The sequence below is a fragment of the Caloenas nicobarica genome, chromosome Z (assembly GCF_036013445.1).
Source record: "Caloenas nicobarica isolate bCalNic1 chromosome Z, bCalNic1.hap1, whole genome shotgun sequence".
Lineage (NCBI taxonomy): Eukaryota > Metazoa > Chordata > Aves > Columbiformes > Columbidae > Caloenas > Caloenas nicobarica.
Genome location: NC_088284.1, coordinates 9350923 through 9372211, shown reverse-complemented (window position 1 = coordinate 9372211; position 21289 = coordinate 9350923). Strand labels below are relative to the sequence as shown.

Genomic DNA, 21289 nt, shown 5'->3' with positions numbered 1-21289 from the left:
CGAGGAGGGGAGCTTCTCACAAGACAGCGGCGGGGGTCCCGGGTCTGACCTGTCCCCGGTGGGAGCAGGAAGGGAGTATCCCGGAGGAGCGGGGATGAGGTCCCGGAGGGCCGGGTCCCCCGGTGGGGCAGGGTGCCGGGCGGGCGTGGGGAAGGTGCCGGGTGGTCCCGGGTGGTCCCGGGTGCCGCGACCGGTGCGGCGGCAACTCCGCGCCCAACTTTTGGGCAGGGCCCCCGGGAGCAGGGGAAAGAGCGGGTGTGGTGGGGGGTGCTTCCTCCCTTCCCTCCTCCTCCGGCGGCGGCGCTGAGGCCGTGCCCTGTGCCCGCAGCCGGCTGCCCCGCCGCGGGGGCCGGGGGCGGCGGGGGGACTGCGCTTGGCGGCGGTGATGGAGAGCCTGCAGCGGCAGCAGGCGGCCCGCCTGGCCCGCGGCCCCGACGGCGCTCCCCGACGGCCCCCGGCTGAGCCTGGCCCCGACCCCGAGCCGCCGTCCGCCGCTCCCCGCCGCCGCCCGGCCCCCAGCCCGCGGCCGCCGCCCGGCGCGGGGGAGGAGGAGGAGGAAGAGGAGGAAGAGGAAGACGAGGAGGAGGACGAGGAGGAGGAAGAAGGGGTGCCCCACGACCCGCCGCCCCCCCCGCACCACGAGTGGACCTACGAGGAGCAGTTCAAGCAGGTAGGAAGGATCTGCCGCACCGGTGCACTGGCACCAGCACTCGCTCCTCCAGGCAGGCATCCCCGGTGTCCCCCAACAGCTCCGAAATTCGGGGTTCAGCCCTCTCTGAATGGATGCTGCTTATGCCTTCCACTGCCCCCAGACCCTATCTGCACGCCACCTTAAGTAGGCAACACCACTGCCCCAGGCACCATCCCAGTCCCATCCCAAGCTGCCATTCCCAGTACCTCCATTACCCCAGACATTATCACCATGCCACCCTAATGGGAACCCCCCAGTTCCCCTCCATTGGCCCCAAACCGCATCCCAGGCGAGTACAGTCAGTGCAAACCAGCGCCTCTGTCCCAAAGCCCCATCCTGCCCTAAATGGCTATCCGCAAATGGTCCTCACTTGCCCCTGTCTCTGAGCCCTGTCCCACCCCAACAGGTATCTTCATGTGCTCCCCATCTCCCTGCCACCAAGCCCTATCCCACTCTTGCCTCATGTACTCCACTTCCCCCATGTTCCTTATGCCTGTCCCCAGGACTTGCAGTGTGACAGGGTGCCCAGTGTCAGGGCATCTCCTTGTGCCCACCATGACCCACGCGGGCTCCATCCCTGGTGCTTTCCATGATGGGCAAAATGGGGTGACACCTGTCCATGGAAGTTTTGCAGAGATGGACAAGAGCGAGGGCTCCAGTGCGTGGTCACCCCAAGGAGCCAGCAGGCTACGCAGCCGAGCTCCTTCGTCTCTTCACGAGGGCCAGGGCATATTATGGCTAGCCAATGCTGCTCGTTGATTTCCTACACTGGTTGGAGGGAGCAGTGCGTTGACCCTGTCACCTCACTCCTGACAGACATAGGGGAGATCCCTGTGTCACGGAGATCTGGCACAGGGACAGGGCTCCTGAGGCTTGTATGTAGGGTGGAGGAAGGCCTCTGTCTATTAAATAACGCGCGCCAGTGCATGGATTCTGTCCCTGCTGGGTTGCGCAAGTTCTGGTTCGCATGTGGTGGGTGCAGCTCTGTGCACAAGTGTGAGTATGGATGTGATTGTGGATTGCATGGTGCCAGGTCAGGTTTGCACTCCCTGTGTGCTCAGCTTCATCGTAGGGCAAGAGAGGTGTGATGTCAGTGGCTGTGTGGGTGACAGGGAGGATGCAACAAGGGGATGGAGCAAGCAGAGATGTCCCCACACAGATGGCGTGTGGCTTTTTAGGATGGTGCTGCTCAGGGGGCAGTAGGATGAGAGGATATATTGTCTCAGCCACAGTGGCGCAGGCAGGAGAGGGTGGGGACAGCAGCAGGGACTCGACTTTTGGGTGCTGTGGGGCCATGCTGCTGCCCTTCTTGTTTCATGATTGCACGGTGTGGTATTATTCAGAGGCTCCAGGGCTCACCCGCCTGGGCACCCTCCTGTAGGGCAGCAGGTACGGGCGTGGGCAGAGCGCAGGCAGCACGTGCTCCACAGCCGTGCCCGGGGAGGCTGCCAGCACCCGATGCTGCCAGGAAAGCAACCTGGGGATGTTCGGGGTGGGTGCCCTGCATAGGCCGAATAGCTCGTCTGGGAAGTGTTACATTACACCCTGCTGTGCAGAAAAAGGCTGACTGTCCGGTTCCCGGCGTCAGCTGGGAGGTAGGAAGTGGCTCCTCCCTCCCGGGCCTGGGGAGGCTTTACACAGGGAAAGCATCCCCGGCATTTCTCGTCCTTCAGACTCACGCCCTGTCCTGGCCGGGGCTGCCCATGTTCTGCATGCAGAGCAGGAGCAAAGCCAGTGATGTGGTGGGAATACTGGGGGGATGGATGACAGGGGACGTCGGTGCGAGGCGATAAATCCTGCCACCAGTTCCCAGAGTGAGAGCTGGCTCCTTGCTTGCTTGCTGTCTTTTTTCTCCAACACTGATTGTAAAGGCAATGAGTCCCTACTCTAGAGACCCATATGTGTGTCGTCCACCTGGTAGCATGTCCCAGCTAGCCTAGGGGACAGCAGGATGTCCCTTATGTTCAGTGCCCCCTGCATGCACAGGCACAAGAGGACCCTTTGCCTCTGGGTGGCTCGCAAGGGATGGGACAGGGAGAAGAGCAAGGAGTTACTGGGACCAGCCCTGCCTTCTCTTTGTGTGGTGCTGCACTATATGGAGTGGCAGTTTGGGGCAGGCTGCAATGCTGGCTTGTATTGGGGTCTGCAGGGTGGCAGTCACTCCTGTCCTTCCTCTGTGATCGTCCGGGAGGGGACATGCCCCTGCATGGGAGGGGACATACCCCTGCTTGGGAGTGATAAGTCCCCTCTGCCCCCTGGTCCCTCCCCAGGCTGCAGGGCTGTGCCTCGCTCAGCCTGGAAAACAGGTTTTCTGCTCTCGGCAGGGGCTAAGCGGGGAGGGTGGCCATGCTCCTGCTTTCGGAGGTTTCCTAGGGGATGGGCTGTGATCCTGTGAGGGATGGAAGGTGGCATGTGCCTGCTCGCAGCTGTCTGGGAACTGGCAGTGTGAGCATGGGGGTTCTGGAGCGAGGGAGAGATCCTGGGGCAGCTGGGGCTCTGTCTCTCACCGGGACCCCCTTCTCAGAGCTGCCCCATCCCAGCACGGCACCACTGGCATCAGCCGGCATGGGTCATGGAGTCTCTGTCCTTGCTGTCATCCTCCAGGGTGGAAGGGACAGCTAAGTAAATGGGGAGCCCCAAATCCAGGCTGGTCTGAGGAGGGTGGGCAAGGATCCACTTCCCAGGCTCTCTGCATCAAGGAGAGAGCCCAGATGGGGATGGGGTGGCAGGTGGGTGTAGGACCAGCCACAGGGGGTTTTCCATGCAGCGCAGTGGTGCTAAAAATGAGAGCAGAGCTTGAGGCTGCAGTGGAGAAGCCCATTGAGGGTTAACAGGTAAATGCTGCTTCGCCCAGGGAAGCATTTTGTGGAAACATCCCATGTGTTTGCCCTGGTTATATATATTTCCTGAGGCGCCAGTTTGGGGGGCTGGCAGGACCTTTGCTGTGATCTGGAAGGGCTGCTCTGATGTTAGGAGGTTGTGAGACCCCCTCACCCCTGCCTCTTGCATCAGCCCCCGGCGCCCGTCTATGTACACTTGATAAGGACACATGGGTAGAGACCTGGGCAAAGGTCTGGGAGGTCTCCCGAACCCAGCACTGCAAGGGGGACCCAGCCCCAGTGTGGGGGGCACCAAACAGGGTCTGACTATGTGCTGCCCTTGAGCCCTCCCTTCCCTGGGGACGGGGACACCACCAAGTTGTGATGCTGAAATGCTGCGTCACTCAGTTGAATTGGAGGGCACAGGAGAGAGCCTGGCATTGCTGGTGCCAGCTTAGCCTCGTGTTTTCAGCTTTACCCCAAACAAGCCATGCACATACGTGGGGACAGGTGTCATGGTTTCTTCCAGCTTATGGAAGAGCAGCACCAGGACATGGGTCTTCCTTCTCTATCCTCTGGCTCTTCCCAGAGGTGGCATCACGGGAAGGCTCCAGGAAGGAGGGACTCGAACCGCCTGGGTTTTGTGCCCAGCCTTCTGGCAGCAGAGTGTTTGCTGGCCCCACTGGCTTGTTCAGACCTGTTTGGTTGTAGCTGGGGTGATCAGGACCCCCCTGAAGCTCCTTCCTCCCAGCCCGGAGGCAGCTGAGGGAGATGTCAGCCACAGACAACCCTTGCAGAGCTCTCATGTGTCTGGTAGCATCAGTGGTTAATTGGGGGATGGCTGTCTTTGCCAGCAGCTGTTTGTCATCATCCCCAGCCATACTCAGCATGACGGTTTCACCTCCAGCCATGGTGCTGCTCCCGCCCTGTCTGCCCTTGCTGCCACCAGTTGCTTCTTGCACCTGCCTGCCCTTTCTATGCATCTGGGGGGGCTCGCTGGCCATGAATGCATGCACTGGCATCTCAAAGTCTGGAGGAAAGTGCTTCAGGTTGGCTGCAGCCCTCCTTGTGCCATGGACCCCCACGCCATGCCTCAGAGTCATCCCAAAATGGGGTGGCAGGGACTGCAATGCTTGCCCTCCTGCCTGCATCACCACAGCTTTCTCCTGCCGTCTTGTCGCTGTGTGGCAGGGCCTGGGGGTGGCTCAGGAGGGGAACCCTGGTTAGGAGGAGGTGATCTCCCTGCCCCAGCCCCCCACCTCCTGCGCATCTTTAACCCAGGTGCAGCAACAACAGCCGCAGGGCTCCCAGGGTTAAATTAGAGGGTCTCTGGTTACACTGTAGGAAGGGAGGGGTGCAGAATGGATGGATGTGGTGTTTGCTCCTGGCCGTGGCTGCCTGTAAGCTTCTGAAAGGCAAACCTGCAGGCAGAGCTCTGCCCTGGGGCTGGGACCACCTGCAGCGGAGACGTGGCAGCGGCAAGGGTCGGCATGCTAATCCCTGACAGCAGCAGCTCCGGCATGAGTTTGGGGGCACAGGGCAGGAGCAAGGAGCTGCTGGGGTATGGCTGGGAGTGTTCTGCTCATGTGTGTGCATGTAGAGCAACACGAGTGTATGGAATCATATAGATGTCCATGTAGGCACAGGTGTATGCCCATGTGTATCTCAACCCTGTGCTGATGGGTGTGTGTGGACTCATATGAGTGTTCACATGTGTGGGGATCCCTGGAAGACCCCGTGTGTGTGTATGGATCCATGTAAGTGCCCAAATGTGTGTGTACCCCTGGAGTGCTGGTAGGTGTATATGGACTTGTATGAGTGCACAGGTATGTATGGATGTGACCAAAGTGTGTATGGACCCATATGTGTGTGAGTGTAGGGGTGTGTATGGGACCATGTGTGTGCCCACATGTGTCTGAACACACCCATGTGTATCTGTAGGGATGCATGTAGTGTCCCTGTGTGCATGGGCACTCCTGCACATGCATGGACCAGTGTCTCCACATACAGAACCGTGTGGACCCACGGGTGTTTGAGGCAGGACTTGGGGGCTGAGCCCCCTTCCACGACCACCCCTGAGCCCCTTCGCCAAGCCCACAGTGCTGAGCAGTCCTGGTGGGTGCTGGCCCCCTGCTCCCAGCCCTGCTGCAGTCTGAGGGATGCTGAGAGCCTTGGTGGCTGCCGTGACACCATCTCTGGACCGGGTAATCCCTAGGGCTTGGAATCAGGGGCTCCAAAGAGGAGGTGTAAAAACTAATCAAATATGTGAGAATAAAGGTACTGCAGGTGGGAGAGGAGTGCCAGCAGCCACCTGCCACCAGCAGGAGCACCCACCCCAGAATTTGATGCGAGTAGGAAGTTTGGGGGGGGGGATGTAACCCCTTGGTGACTTGGGCCTTCTCACTAATCCACTCACTGAGTTAATAGTGGAGGTAAATCCTCTATGCAGGCAGCAGGGTGGGCAGAGCTGTGGCAGGGAGGGGGCATCTGGTCCCACTGGACTGCCTCTGGAGGTTTGCAGCTGTGTGGGGCGTGGGAGTGAGCTCAGGTGTGCTTGGGGGTCAATATGCACCAGGAACAGTGTGTATAGGTGGTGTGTGAGGGTGCACCAGGGTGAGAATGTATAGGGAAATGCATGAGCACGCACAAGGTGGGTGTGTGTACAGAGAAAGTGTGCACAGGGGGAATGCACAGGGGATGTGTGAGCATGCACAGCAGATGTGTATGTGTGCACAGGGAGAGTATACAGGGGATGTTTGAGTGTGCACAGAATGTGTGTGCAAAAGGAGAGTGGGTATAGGGAGTGTGTGAGTGTGTAAGGGTGATGGATGAATGTGCACAGGGAGCATGTGTGCACAGGACGAGTGTGTAGCAGATGCATGAGCATGCACGGGGGGGCTGTGTGTGCAGAGGGAAAGTGTGTATAGGGGCTGTGAGCATGCACAAGGGGGCTGTTTGCCCAAGGAGAGCATGCCTGGGGGTTAGTGTGCAACGAGGAGAGCATGCACACAACGTGTGCATGTGCAGAGCAAACCAGGGGCTGTGTCAGTGTGCAGGTAGGGGTGCACTGGGTGTGAGAGCATGCACAGAGTGAGTGTGCTGGGTTCTGTACGTGGCAGCTGTGGACACCTGTCCCCTGGGGCACAGAGCACACACCCAGCGTGCCCAGGTTGGTGGGGCTGCTTTCCCCTGCTGCAGGCTGCAGTTTGAGTCTGCTTCATCCTGGATCTGGTGATAGGGTGGGAGCGAGCACCAGCCCCAGACGCCCTTTCTGCTCGGGCAAGCAGCTCTTGTGGCAGCAGCAGCAGGGGATGGGGTCTCCAGCGTGGGAGGTGCCACCAGCCCTTCCTGCCCCATTGGCCCTTCAGAGCAGCCAGAGGAAGGGGATGAGGCCAGCAGTGCACAAGGTGGTCACCGAGCACCCAACATGCGTCCCAGGCATGTGCACAGCCCCCCAGGTGTGCACCCCTCTACTCGCCTTGTCCTATATGTGTGTGCACAAGCAAACCCCTGGTGTGCAAGCACATACCTCGTGTGCACACCTAGGCACATATAGCGGGTGTACGCATGCGTGTCCCTTGGGGGACACCTGGGGTAGTTCTGGCACCGGAGGGGTGTACCCTGGCTCTGGTGACCCTGGGAGGGATGGAGGGGGAGGCAGGGATGGAGAGGAAGGCAAGGATGGAGGGGGAGGTGGCAGCATGGCAAGTGCCTGAGGGTCAGGGAGGTTAACCTGAACAAATCCCCTCATTGACTCCCTGCCTGTTCAGCCATGAACAAGTAACAAGGGGCCGGGCGTGGGGGACGCGCGCTCGCTGGGAGCTGGGACCACCCCTCGTGCCACAGCCCCCAGGCAGATGGATATAGGATGGTCGGATGGGGCTGCGGACGGTGCCTGTGGTGGCCTCTGGACATGTGGCTCCAAACCTTGGGTGAGCCATGCTGGCACCCCGTGCCTCAGTTTCCCTTCCTGCAAAACCCATTGAGGAGGCAGCTGGGAGCTGTGTGAGATTCCCCCCTTTCACCCCAGACCTGGGCTGTGGGCAGGGGGCTGCTGTCCCAAGGCCAGCACTGCCAGCAAACAGTCCCTCACCTTGCGCAAAGCCAGGTTAATGTTTGCAGCAGGCAGCTCTCCTGGGAGTGACGGCGCCCGCCACAGAGGGAAGGGGGGGCGGTTTTAATGACCTGCCGGATCCGCCGCATTATCAGCGCTGATTAAACCTGCTGCTCTATAAAGCACCGTTAAATATTAAGCATGATGAAAGGCATTGAGGGGGGAGCTGCAGTGCTGGGGAGAGGGCTCTGGATGGGGGTGTCCAGCCACACCAGGGGTGTGACCGCTGAGGCTGCAAATGTTGGGGCAAGAGAGCACCCCAGCACCCATTGGGGCTTTAGGGTCAGGGGAGCAGCACCCCCTTAAGAGCTGGCAGTGCTTTCAAATGTAGCTGGCGTCCGGGCAAAGCCATCGCGTAACCATTAACTTATTAATGGCTGGCGGTGGAGGCGAGCAGTGGCTCGCAAGGTCAGGGGGTGGTTTGTGCCCAGCGGGGAGTGAGCTGACCCCAACCTCCAGCAAGGGGGACGGGGAGGGGACCCATGAGCCCTCAGCTCCTTTACATGTGGCCCGCAGCTGGGGAAGCACTGGGGGGCTCTGGCCATGGCTGCTTTTGGGGTCCTTGCACCCTGGGGTGCATGGGGCTGTGCATCAACCTGGAATAGCTAGTTCCTGTGGTTGCAAGCCTGCAGGGTAAACTGAGGCACCAATGGCTTTCCCATCCACCCATCCCATAAGGACACGGGGGCAGGGGGACATGGTGTCCAGGTACCTGACCTTGCACTGTCTCCCTGGGGAAGGAGCTAGGGAACCCCAGCTCAGAGATGCCAGTGATGCTCTGGAGAGGTGCAGAGACCCAAAAATAGCCAGGCAGCGGTTGGCCTCCCATGGCATGCAGCTGCACCTCGGGAAGCTTGGGGGATGCACAGAGACGAGCATTGCCTGAGCTCCCTGCGTGCACAGCAGCCAGATGGAAAAATTAGCAGTGTGGCTAATCAATGTGGTGCATATTAAGCGGCTCGGGGTTGGCGGGGGGGATGCGAGGCGGGTGGGAGCTGAGCAGGGTCTGGGATCGATGTGACTCATATTAAGTGGATTAAATCCTGGTTGCTGATCTGAGCCCTAGCTGCCAGCAGGAGGTGGCAGCTGAGCAGGGGCGGCGGGGGGTCCTGCTGCGATCGCTTCCCTTGGCAGCAGCACCTGGGGGGGTGTGAGGGGGAGCTCGCTGGGGCAGAGCAGCCTGGAAATGCCTGAGGGGTGGCTTAGCACATCACCACAACCTTCCTCTGTCTAGGGGATCTGCTGGGCATTGGGGTGGTGGGGACCACAGCTCCAGCCCTATGAACCCTCCCAGCATCTCCCAGATTAGTGAGAGGTGCTAACGATGTTATTTAACCACATTGATGAGGCAGGGGGAGGCACAAGGTTTGTTTGGGTCCTTTTAATAAACCATGTTCGACCTGTTGACCTTTAACCTGCCCGACAAGCCTCGTTATCCCCATCCCTTAAGGAATAAAGATGTTGCCATGGCAATGGTATCATGGGAGGGAACGGGGTCCTTGGAGCTGCACCCAGAGTGGAGTGGAGATGAGGAAACCCTGCTCTGGCCGTGTATCAGCACCCAAGTGGCAGTGCCAGATGGAGGTGGGGCAGCGCTGGCGGTGCCATGGCTTTTGGGGGGGCGAAGCACCATGGACGGGATCCCCGAGGTCGGCAGAGCAGAGCTGCGCTGTGCACCGGCGGGTTATTGATCCCGGGGCTTGACAGTTTAATACTTCTGTTTATAGAGGAATATAGTTACATCGATGGCGTTAAATGAGTTACTAATTATATCAATACAAACACGATTAAAAGGGTCCTTGCTCATAGGTCACTGCAAGCAGGAGACGCTGCTCATGTTGCACAACTGCCCCTGGGCAAGGCCTGCCTGACTGCTCAGAGGTGCGCGGTGGGGAGATGCTCTGGGGTGGTGTGTGCCCCTGTGGGGTGGGGTTGTCTGGGGTTGTGCATGCCCGCATGCGCATGCTAGACAGTGACTGTGTGTGCCCGTCTGGGGTTGTGCACACCTGTCTAGAGTTGTGGGTGTAGTGTGGATCTGTGCGTGCCTGTCTGGGTTTGTGCTTGTCTGTATCAGGTCGTCCATGCACCTATGGGGTTGTGTATGGGCTTGTGCATGCCCATTTGGGATTCTAAGTGCTTGTCTGAGGTTTTGTGTGCACATACAGGGTTGGGCGTGAGCATATGGAGCTGTGCGTGTCCATCTAGGGTTGTGCATGCACATCTGGGGTGCATGCCCATGCAGGGCTGTGCACGCATGTGTGGGGCTGTGCACGCTCATGCAGAGCTGTGTGCACCCACAGAAGTCTGTGCATGCTCATCTGACCCCAAGTTGTGTGCACTTGGAGGAGGCTGTGCACATCCAGGCACAGTTGTATGTGCCTGTGTAGGGATTTGTGCCTGTGTGGGTTGTGTGTGCATGTACAGGACTGCACACTGGCATGATGTCCTGTGCACCCTTGCAGGGTTGTGCACACTGATGCAGGGCTATGTATGCTTGTGGAGGGTTTTACATGCCTATGCAATCTTGTGTGTGTTCCTGGGAGCATGTGCATGCATATAGAGGGTTGTGCACACATTTGTATGGAGTTGGGTGTGCACATTCATGTGGGGTTGTATGTACCTGCACAAGGTTGTGCACACTCACATGGGCTTGTGAGAGCCCATACAGGGTTGTGCATGCCTGGGTTGAGTTGTGTATGCTTTTGTGGGCTTGTGCACACCCGTGTGGGGTTGTGTCAACCTGTATGGAGTTCTGTACACCCACCTGAGGTGCTTATGTCCCCACAAGGCTTGTGTATGACCCCGGGGGGTGGTGATCTGCCACTTAGATGGTCACTCTCCAAACAAGGCAGGAGGGGACCATGGTGCCCACCCTGCAGGAGAAGGGTGAGGGGCAGCACCAGGAACCCTGCATAGGGAATGGAGCTGTCTCCTTTCTCAGGGCTGGGGGTGTCTGGAGATCCCTCCATGCCTGGAAGCTGTAGCAGGCCACTACCCATGGCATTCCTGTGAGCCTGTGGCACCTGGATCCCATTTCCAGCCTTGGCTGGGACCCAGCCCACCCCTCATCAGCAAGAGTCCCCCAAAGCCACATCTTCTCCGGCCTGAGCATCCCCAAATCTCATGGGATGCCTGGTGTATCCTCTGTTACTTGGTTCCACCCTCGTTTCCACTTAAAAGCTGACCTTTGCTCCCTGTTTGATGTAATGTGTTTTTGCATCTTGGGGCCCCACAGATAAAAGGTTAGAGGTTAATAAATGGTGAAAAAATAGATCTCAGCACTTGGAGGCTGCACCTGTTTCAGAGGCTGGAGGCAGTGGTGGCATGTGCCTGGTGGGATCCTGCCTGCTTTGGTGGAAGAAGAAACACAAGTGGCCCCGGCGGACCTGGTGGAGATGTGGGTGCAGAAGCCCACCCACTGGGTTGACCCCTGGCAATGTGGTGGCTTCGCCCTGCTGTGGGATGGGTAGTGGTTGCCTCCTTTGAGGGGGTTTGCTCCTGCTTTGACAAGCCAGGAGATCGCAGGGGGTGGAAATGTGCTTGGTGTGGTGCAGTGGGGGTCAGAGCCCTCTTGCAGACGGGGACAGGCAGGGAAATGCAGGCAAATCCTATTGTACACAGCCATCCCAGGGCAAAAATCAAAGCAGCCCCTTGGAGCTCTGCTCCGAGCCTGACCTTGGTACCGTAATCAATGTCTTGAGATGCTCCTGGGAAAGGTCAGGTGATGGGAATGGGACACAGAGTGGGGCAGAGTGGAGGGGAGGGACAAGGTACTGGCAAGTGGCATCTAGAGGACAAGGAAGGGGTAGGGGTGGAGCACTGTGGAGTGGCTCGGAGCCCTGGGTGCGGTGAGAGACAGGCAGCAACACCCATTGACTAGGTTAGGGATAGGCAGTTAGCACCCATCTGTTAGACAAGGGACAGGCAGCTGGCACCCATGGGGTGGGGGGGACTGTGTTAGATACGTCCATCTGGTGATGGAGACTGTGGAGTGTCTGTAGGACCATCCCTGCATCGCTATGTGTCCCCATGTGCCCCCATCCCTGTGTCCCCACATCTCCATGTCCCCCAGGTCCCTGCATCCCCACATCCCTACATTCCCGTGTCCCCGCGTCCCTGCATCCCTATATCCCTGTATTCATGTGTCCGCATCACATCCCTGCATCCCCCCATCCCCATGTCCCCCCAGCCTGACACCTCCCCACAACCCAGCTCCCTTTATCTGCTCGGTGAATGATGTGCTGTGTGGAGGGGGGACGCTCCCTTTCTATTGGTTTTTAACGGCCTTTCCCAGCACAATTGTTTTTTAAACGACTCTATTTTGTGCCTGACTTTGTTTTCCAGCTTGCATTTCTTTGTATATGTTTTGGAAATCCATTCTGGACTGCTGAGTTTTGTTTCTTTTCAATGGCTTTAAATTCTTACCGGGCTCACTGGGAGGAATTGGTGTCTATAGCGCCTTCGATTGGTGCTAATTTTTCCTTCATGTGCTCTGACTTTTACTGCTGGGCCATCGATCTGATGGGCTCCAATTTGTCATGGTCACCCAGGTGCTGTGCTGGAATCAGGCAAGCCCTGGCTTTCGCACGGAACTGGCGCTTCGTGTCCCTGGTGTAGGGGCAGCGCTTGCCTCCCTGGTGCTGTCTGTCAGCTCAGCCTGGGGGGTTGTGTCTGTGTGTCCGGAGGTACATCCATCCACCACATATAAGTATCCACAGAGCCGTATGTGTGCATCCGTGCAACCGCGTGCACACTCACTGGCTTGCACACGTGTCAATGCTGCCACAAACTTGCTGGGACAGATGAGCACCAATGTCAGCGCGCACACAACACTGCACTCACCATTTTGTGCTCGTGCACTTGCACACGGTGCACGCACATGTGGCTTTGTACACACACATCCACTGTGGGAAGACCTTGTGCCGTGCAGGGACATGGCGCTGCTGTGCTCACGCCCCGGTCCCCGTGTGGAGATGAGGAAGATAGACTTGGAGTCCACATGCCCACCCAGGGGAGATACCATGCTCAGCTGAAGAGGATTTGGGAGCATGTCCCTCTGCGGAGGCACCTCAGGCTGTCCTCTGCCATTGATTAGTCCTCAGCGTGTGGTGACACAGCTTGAGCCATGCTTATCAGGTCGTCGATAGCCCTGTCACCCCAGTCGAGTGGGGCAGCCCTGTCACTTGCAGCTCCCTTGCCAGCAACCAGCACTGTGGTCCTGCCAGCTTGTCCTGCCCCAGGACAGGACCAGCATCTCCACTGTGCAGGTGGATGTGTGTCCCTGCAGAAGAAAATGTTGATCCCACGCTGGGATCTGCTGAACACCAGCACTGCGCAGTGCTGGGAGGCTGCTGAGCCAGAGCAGGGCTGAGCATCTCAGTCCCAGGGACCAGCCTGGGATCCCAGGATTTGCTGCTGCGCCATCTGTATAGTCATCGTCTTCCCGGTTTGAAACACTGTCATCTCTGTATTTAGAGAGGCGAGGGGCAGGGGAACCTGAGGCACAGATGCAGCGTCTCTGCAGCAAGGGTGCAAAATAGTCAGTGGTGTGTGGGGAGCCCACGCCAGGCCCCATGCACGGATAGATCCTGGTGCTACCAGCACAGAGGGTGCACCAAGGGATTCTGTCCGTGATGCAGGGAGATCCTGTCATTGCCAGTAGAGTGGGCAGGTAGGGCCAGGGGTGATGCTGGGTCGTGGCACGGGCAGGGTCCTCCCCCAGCGCTGCCCTCTCTGCCTCACGCACCCACGTGTGCCGGCAGCACTGACCCTCTCTCTTCTGCCCCCAGCTCTATGAACTGGACGAAGACCCGAAACGGAAGGAGTTCCTGGATGACCTCTTCGGCTTCATGCAGAAGAGAGGTAAAGGTGGGTGGCTGGGGTGGGCACCACTGATACCCCTGCCTCAGCTGCCTGGGGGGGCTCATGACGTGGTCCACTCAGGCTCCGAGCTGCTGTGGGTCTCTGCGAGCCCCCTGGGAAGGTCCTGCTGTGCCTCCCACCCCCATCTCCTACACACACACAGGCACATGTGTAAACTCACACCCATTTGCCCCCATTGCCCCAGGCTGAACCCTGGGTGCCTGCTGGCTGGAGGGGCTCCCCTGGGCTCCCCCGAGCTGGGGCTGGTGGCGATGCCAGTTGTCGATGCCCTTTAGCGATGCTGGGGAGGGATGCCCACTGGCAATGCCCCATGGGGAGGTGGAGACAACTATTAGCAGCACCCGTTAATGATGCCCATTAGCAGTGCCTGTTGGCAGGGGCGTACAGCTGTGCCTGGTGGGGATGCCCTTGGCAGTGCCCGTTAGTGACGCCCATTGTGACTCCCCATTTGCAGTGAGTATGCTCATTACCGATACCTCTTAACGATGCCCAAGATGCTGCAGGAGGGGGGTCAGCAGTCCGGGCAGCACCGGACACCCAGGGGTTAAGGGCTCTCCAGACGGCGCAGCCGCATCGGAAATCTTTGCAATCGGCATGGGGGGCCAAGCTGGCTCCTGGGGACTCAATAAATGCTTTAACCTTCGCCCTCCCTGGCCGGGCCTGCGACAATTAAAAGTTGGCGAGTGCAAGCGTGTGGCCGGCTGTATTAATTAGAGCCTTTTGCTGGTGTGTGGATTAATGAACATGCCGCTCAATAGCCAGTAAACCCCAGGCAGAGGTTAATGCCGAGCTAATTAACACGGAAGGGCTGAGGAGGGTGCAGGAGCAGTGGGGCTGGCTGTGCGTGGGGCGAGGGTGGACAGAAAGGGGCAGTTGCCCCCAGGCTCATGCCCGTGGGAAGAGTAGTGGGGGTACCCACTCACTTGTGGGGTAGCAGTGGTTGGCTTTTGGGCCAGGCCGAGACCCCACGAGCTCATTTCACCCAAGGCTGTGCTACAGGGCGCTGGCGTGTCTGTGGGACTCACACTGGAGCCTGGCTGGAGTTGGGCTGGGGGGCTGGGTACCACGCCATGGGTGCCCCCTAGTCCCCTGGGCCCTGGCGTGGGGCTGTGGGGAGCAGGTGGGAGCATCAGTGCTGCCTTGTCCCCCCAGCATCCATCAGCTGCAAGATTCATGGGCAGTTCCACAGCTTCATTATCTCTCTCTCCAGAGCTAATTAACTCCCTTGCCATTGGGGCCAGGGCTAATTAAGCAAGCGCCTGGTGGTGCAGGGAGGAGGGAGGGAGCTTGATGCTTCCTTGTGCACAGTGCTTCTCACCTCTCCATGTCCAGCCATCCTGCTCCTGTCCCCTCCATCCTGCACCTCCTCTGAACTGGTAGCATCTGCCCAGGGAGGGCAGGCGGGTGTGCGGACACGAGTGCGCGGGTATGGGTGTGCCGCTGCAGGTGTGCATGCGCTTGTTGGAGGAGTGGGGGATTTTGGAGCTGGGTAGCAACGAGAAAGTAGACAGAGGGGCCGTGGGACAGGGACAGCATCCCAGGGGTCATCAGGAGCTGGCTGAGAATCAGCACACGTGGGCCAGTGTGGGTGCTGCTGGGGCACCCAGGGGTGCACGGACAGGGGCTGTGACCCCCAGGTTGTGTCTCTGAGGTGGCAGTGGGCCAGAGGGGATTAATGCTTCTGAAGTGAGCCCTGTGTGTCCCCCATTGTCAGGGCATTTGTCAGTGAGGTGGAAAATCAGCAAGGCTGAAATAAGGTCTGGGGACAGCCCCCCTAGGAGGGACATCAGAGACCCCATGGCAGGGACACACAGGCCCAGTGGCAGGTGGTGTGAATGCTGGAGGGGGTCTGGGGGAGCAGGGGTGAGATGGGGGTGATGGTGTCACCCCATCAGACATGGGGTGCAGGCAGTGAGGCACCTCATCCCTGTGCTCCAGCCTCTGTGGCACTCCCGAAAGCGGTGAGTTGGATTGTAGGGGGGACTAATGCTGCTTTTGGTCCCTGGGGGCGTCCACAGGGCCCCCCTGTTCCCCCACCAAGTCAAGGGCCTGCTGATAACATGGGGCCATTAATCAATCAAGGAGCTAATTGCAGCACCACAATGGCTGCATCACCTCCCCGGGCTTTTGTGCTGCTCATCCCAGCCGGGGCTGGGGCCATCACTCTGCAGGGACGCAGACAGGTCTCTTTGTCAGCAGGACGGGCACCAGCCACCCGCCCCATGCAGCCCTGAGATTAATGATGAGCCTCTTTCATTAGCCGACACGGCTGGGGAGGGGAGAAGAAAAAATAAGTCCATGGGCTATCAATCAAGTGCTGAGATCCTGCAAACTCATTATCTTGTTGGGGTGATAGGAAGCCCTCGATTTGGGCCCCCTTGGGGTGTTGGAGCCAGTGCCAGCAGCCCCCAGGTAGAGCTGATGAGGGGCCGCTGGTTGAAATCAAGTCGATATCTCTGCCTTTTTCCCAGGAGGATAAACTCCTCTCCCCCTTCCTGACTGAGCAAACAACACACACACACACAAAAAAGTTAAATTAACTCAGTAAAGGAATAAAAAGAGCTCATTTTTCAGGCTTATGTGAGGAAGCTGAGCCAATATCAGGGCCATAAATTAGGAATGCTGGAGGATGGCGGTGAGTGACGGCTTTGTTTGAGGGGAGAAGCACAGCCGTGACAGCCTCCCCCAGCCAAACAGATGGCTTTCCGATACCGTCTGCACCCCGCTGCCCCGCAGGAGGAATAAATACGGGGTGGGATGGAACAGGATGGGTTTGGATGCTTTTCCCTCCTCTACCCTGCTGCAGCCCCCAGCCGCTGCCCAGACCATTGCCCTGGGACATTGTGTGGCAGAGCAAGGCTGTGGGGGCTGTCAGGGGGTGCGGGAAAAGTGGGGAGGGGGTTGTAACCAGAGCGTGTGGCTGTGGGGACCACGCTGGTCCATGCTGGGCTCACAGAGTCCTGATGGCTCCATGTCCCCTCACCCCGTGGCCTCAGTGGGGTGACGATGCTAAGGGACCGGGGTCAGGGTCTCTACTGAGGGCGCTTGGAGGGTATTTGGGGTCAGGTCTCTTGAGAAGGGGCACTGAAGGCCTTTAAGCAGTCAAGGGCTGCTGGGGGGATCTGTGGGGTGGAGTGTCTATGAGGGGAACTCATAGGGATGTCCCTCTTTGTGGGGCTCTGAGGGGATTTTTAAGAGAGAGAACGTCTCCATTGGGAGGTTATAGGGTGAGTCCCTCCAGAAGGGTTATGGGGAGAGTCCCCCTTCAGAGAGGGTTACAGAGTGAGTCCTTTTTATAAAGTTTAGGAGGGGTGTCTCTTTATGGGTCTCTGAAAGGGGCTTACAGAGAGATTCCTTCTAGGATGCTCTGGCAGATTTAGGAGGAAGATGCTCTACAGGGAGCTCTAAGAGCTGTGAGGCAAAGACACTCTCTTAAGGGGCTCAGGAGGAGACCCTTTGCCCATCCCACTGTGCCCTCACATGCCAGCTGACAGCATACCCATCCCCACCAACAGTTCTATCAATGGGGACCCTGTGCCAGCGTGGTGGGGTCTGCCCCACTCACAGTCATGATAGAGGTTGTACCTGCACCATGGGTGCCCATGGGTGCTCACCTGGGCACAGAAAGATGCATCTCCCCTTTGGGGGGCAGCTGGTACCTCCAGTGGCCATGGGGACAAGGTGTGTCCCCAGGGAGTGAGGGTGTCTGTGGGCTTACCCTGTGCTCTTTTCCTCTCCTTGGAAGGGACACCCGTGAACCGCATCCCCATCATGGCCAAGCAAGTGCTGGACTTGTACACGCTCTACCGACTGGTGACGGACAAGGGTGGCCTGGTCGAAGTCATCAACAAGAAGATCTGGCGGGAGATCACCAAAGGCCTCAACCTACCTACCTCCATCACCAGCGCTGCCTTCACCCTCCGCACGCAGTGAGTGTCCGGCATTGGTGGCAGGTGGGGGGCGTCCACCCTGGGTGCCCCAAAGTGGGATGGAGGGACCTGCCCCTTCCCAAGTGCCATCCCCACCCCAGTCGCCTCTCAGTACAGGGCTGCCTGGGAGGCACATGGTGCTGGGTCTCATCCTGGTTCTCTCCCCATGCAGATACATGAAGTACCTGTATCCCTACGAATGTGAGAAGCGAGCGCTCAGCTCTCCTGGGGAGCTCCAAGCTGCCATCGACAGCAACCGGCGGGAGGGACGGAGGCAGAGTTTCGGCACAGCACTCTTCAACTACTCGCCGGCCGGCACCCCAACACTGCTGGGCTCCCCCAAAATGCCGCTGCCAGCTCTTAGCATCTCCACGCACAGCTGCGGCCAGCTCAGCCAAGTGCACACTATTAAGAAAGGTGGGTGAGGACCACATCTGCCCTGCAGCGGGCATTTCTCCCCAGGGATGGACACCACTGCAACAGCAGGGATGTTCCTTGTCTGCTTTGCCCTTTTTCCATGGGGAAAACAGGAAAAATTTTATTTTAGTCCCTCGCTGGGACTGAGAAATGTTTATTTCTCCTGGCTTTAGAGAAGGACCAAGCCCAGATGCTGGGGGTGGTGGCCTATCCTGTTAGTGGGATGAAGGTGGCACCAGCTGGGGGTGGTGACGTGGGGTGGTGATGGGGGGACCTGCTGAGCTCTCCCAGTCATTGCAGAGGACGGCGTGCTGGCGGCAGCAGTGCCGGGGCGCATCGCTATCCCGGTGGGACTGGCTGGCCACCACCTCGCCGCGGCTCAAGCAGCAGCCGCCTCGCAGGCAGTGGTGCTGGAGCAGCTACGGGAAAAGCTGGAGACGGGGGAGCCCCCGGAGAAGAAGGTGGCCCTGATGGTGGAAGAGCAGCAGCGGCTGGTGCAACACGCACTGCAGCACAACCTCCTGGCTGTGGCCTCCCAGTTCCCCATGAATGTCAAGATCTCCAACCGAGGTAGTGAGGTGCAACACCTCATATTGGGTCACCCCATCCCTCGGCACCCCAGGAGAGAGCAGCAGCAGCTGGAGTGGAGCAGGGATGCCAGGAGAGGCTGGAGCCCCACATCTCTCTCTTGGGCAGGTTCTTGTTTCTGTTTCTCTTCATGCTGATATCGGTATTTCCTTTCCCCAGATGACAGACAGGAGACCGCATTGAACCTGTCCACCAACGGCATTAGCAGTATCAACATGTCAATAGAAATAAATGGAGTTGTCTACACAGGTAAATAGAAGGGCCGCTTGGCCCGTGTAATTGCGGCCAGGAAATCCAATAACTTATAGCCACTGCCTGGCCAGCAAGTCCTTCCTTCAATCTGATGTCTTTACTATAAAATCCATTGTAATGAAGTGGCAGGGCCTGGGGAGTGGGGGCAGGAGGAGGAGGGGGTCAGTGAGGATGGAAATTGGGCCCCAGCAGAGGCTGGCAGTGACAGTCCAAAGTGGAGGATGGATGGGTGGATGGGTGGATGGACGGATGGACGGATGGACTTGGGCTGAGAAGTGCTAAAAGGCACCTAAGGTCATTCTCCCCCCTGGAGCTCTCCTGGAGGTGGAACTTGGATTTGGGGTCGCCTCAATGCTGGTGTGCCCAGAGGGTCTCTAGCTGGCTGTGGGGTTGACTGCAGAGCGTGGTGTTGGAGGCAGGAGAAAATGTTGGGGTGTTTTGCTGGAGCAGAGGCTTCTTCAGGGTGCTGATGTGCACCTACCTGGCCAAGCAGTTCATCCTGTGCCTCATTGAGATACCCCCAATTAAAACTGATGGGTTTTCCTTCAGGACTTAAATATTTAATGAGCTGGAAGTGGTGGGCTAATCAGCAGACAAATCAGCAGCCAACCAAATGGTCCCAGGCCACCACAGGGGAGGGCAGCTGGGCTGAGGGAGGTACCAAAGGCGATGTGGGGGGCTGGAGCCCCTAAAGGTGCTGGTCCCAGACTCCCCAGCCTGGGTGCCAGATGAGCAGAGCCCCAGCCCTGGGCTTGCCCTAACCCCTTTGCTCTTGCTCCCCAGGTGTCCTGTTTGCCCGCCGGCCCCCAGCGCCCCCAGCACCTGGTGGAGGGAGCACCCAGAGCCGTCCGAACCCTGCGCCGGCCCCGAACCCGCTGCTCCCAGCCCCCTCGCACAGCCACACTCCCACCAGCACGTCGCCGTAGGGGAGATGCCCCCCCCACCCTGAAAGCAGATGCAGATATCCAGGGCCTGGGGGGCTGAGCTGTGGAACCCAGCTGGGCCATCAGGCGGGACGAGAGACCCAAAGGTGCCCCTTGCTGCAGTACAGAGTTGTGTCTGCAAGGCTGTGAGCACCTATGTGGCCCCTTTTGTCCCTTATCACCACTTGTGAGACCCTTTCCCTCCAAGTATTGCTCCCCACACACCATCCTTCCCAGGTGTCCCCCCCCATACAGCTCCTGCCTGCCCTGCTGCCTGGTGCACCCCTGGGCCCCGCATGCTGCGTCCCCTGCACACTGCAGCCCCTATACACACCTCAATGCACGCACTGTCACCCCTATACCCACCTCAGTGCATGCACTGCATCCCCTATACACACCTCAATGTACAGAGTGTGTCCAACACATTGCCACACTAAATGCACACACTGCGTCTCTTACATACTGTCCTCCCCTATACACAGCTCTGTGCACACCGCATTCCTTATACAAACTCTAAATGCATATGCTGCAGTCCCCATACACTGCATTCCCTATGCACATCCGTAGTGCAAACACTGCAGTTCCTATACGCTGCAGCCCCTATAAAACTGTAGCCCTTATAGACTGCATCCCCTCTATACTGCACCCCCTACCCACTGCAGACACCCTGACACCACCCTCCCACGCTGCTTGGACTCGCTGCCACCACCCTGAGACACCCTCAGGGTCCTGGGTGCCCTCTGGCCACCCCAGGGTGGTGGCACCTCAACCCCCCAGGTCCTCAACTCTGGGGGTCACCCTGGGGGGCAAATTTTGGGGATATTAGTGGGACTGGTAGGGGTGAGATGTGATGGGTTAAGTGGAGGTGGAGCTTATTGGGGTGGGACTTGTGCACTGGGAGGAGCTTGTTGGTGGGGGCAGGGCAGAGAGGACCAGCAGTGCCCCCACCGCCAAAGACAGCCCGGATGCCGGGGTCCCCAGGCAGAGGGCAGGTAGATGGAGGACACCGCGCCGGGCACTCCAAACTACCTCGTTGGGGCCGGGTGGGCACCTTCCCCACCCGCTCGCACCCCTGGGTGCCAAAGCAGGCGAGCGTGGGGCAACACTCACCTCTACCTCAGCACGGGGGGGGCGGGGATCGGTACTGCCGAGCTCCCCCCCGCACTCCCACCACAGCTGTGCCACTCTGTGTATCTATTAAAGGCAATGAACTGCTGAACCAAACCGATGTAAAGGGTGGTCTGCATGACATGGTGATACCTGCCAAGCTCCAGTGCCCAACCTGAGGACAGTTTGGGGGTGCAGGACACCCCCACAGCCCATGACACCCTGGGGTAGTAGTTATAGTACCTGAGGTTTCACAGTCTACCTCACCTTCACCTCCAGCACAGAGTTGCCTCAGTTTCTGGGGGCTCTGGGTTGCAAACAGGTGCCCTGCACCCATGAGAGCTCTCAAACATGGGCTGGATCAGGCTGGGCACCAACTCCAGCTATGCCAGCCAGGCCATGGGGATGCCTGGCCCCACAGGCCGCCCAGCGGCAGCTCACCGTGGGGACCCCATTAGGCTGCCTGTGCCAGCCAAGGGGCTCAGGTAAGGTCATGGAGCTGTGAGGTTGCACCAGGCGAGATGCAAGCAGTGCTGGGCCAGCCTAGAACCTGGGCAGCTCCCACA

The 21289-nt window shown here is 58.9% G+C and overlaps 1 protein-coding gene across 1 annotated transcript; it reads left to right on the top strand.

The window, feature by feature from the left end:
• Positions 1–385: 385 nt before the first annotated feature.
• ARID3C (AT-rich interaction domain 3C) lies at positions 386–19619 on the top strand. Its single transcript, XM_065657303.1, has 7 exons — positions 386–670; positions 13414–13486; positions 17253–17436; positions 17609–17853; positions 18154–18423; positions 18601–18690; positions 19477–19619. The coding sequence occupies exons 1-7, from the start codon at positions 386–388 to the stop codon at positions 19617–19619; spliced, it is 1290 nt and encodes a 429-aa protein (XP_065513375.1).
• Positions 19620–21289: the final 1670 nt, after the last annotated feature.

What these genes read in the sequence shown, in the direction of transcription:
- ARID3C (XM_065657303.1), top strand. Translation starts at nt 386, where the DNA reads ATGGAGAGCCTGCAGCGGCAGCAGGCGGCCCGCCTGGCCCGCGGCCCC. An exon ending in GCCTTCACCCTCCGCACGCA is followed by an intron (nt 17,437 to 17,608) that starts GTGAGTGTCCGG and finishes CTCCCCATGCAG; the next exon opens with ATACATGAAGTACCTGTATC. An exon ending in TGTCAAGATCTCCAACCGAG is followed by an intron (nt 18,424 to 18,600) that starts GTAGTGAGGTGC and finishes TCCTTTCCCCAG; the next exon opens with ATGACAGACAGGAGACCGCA.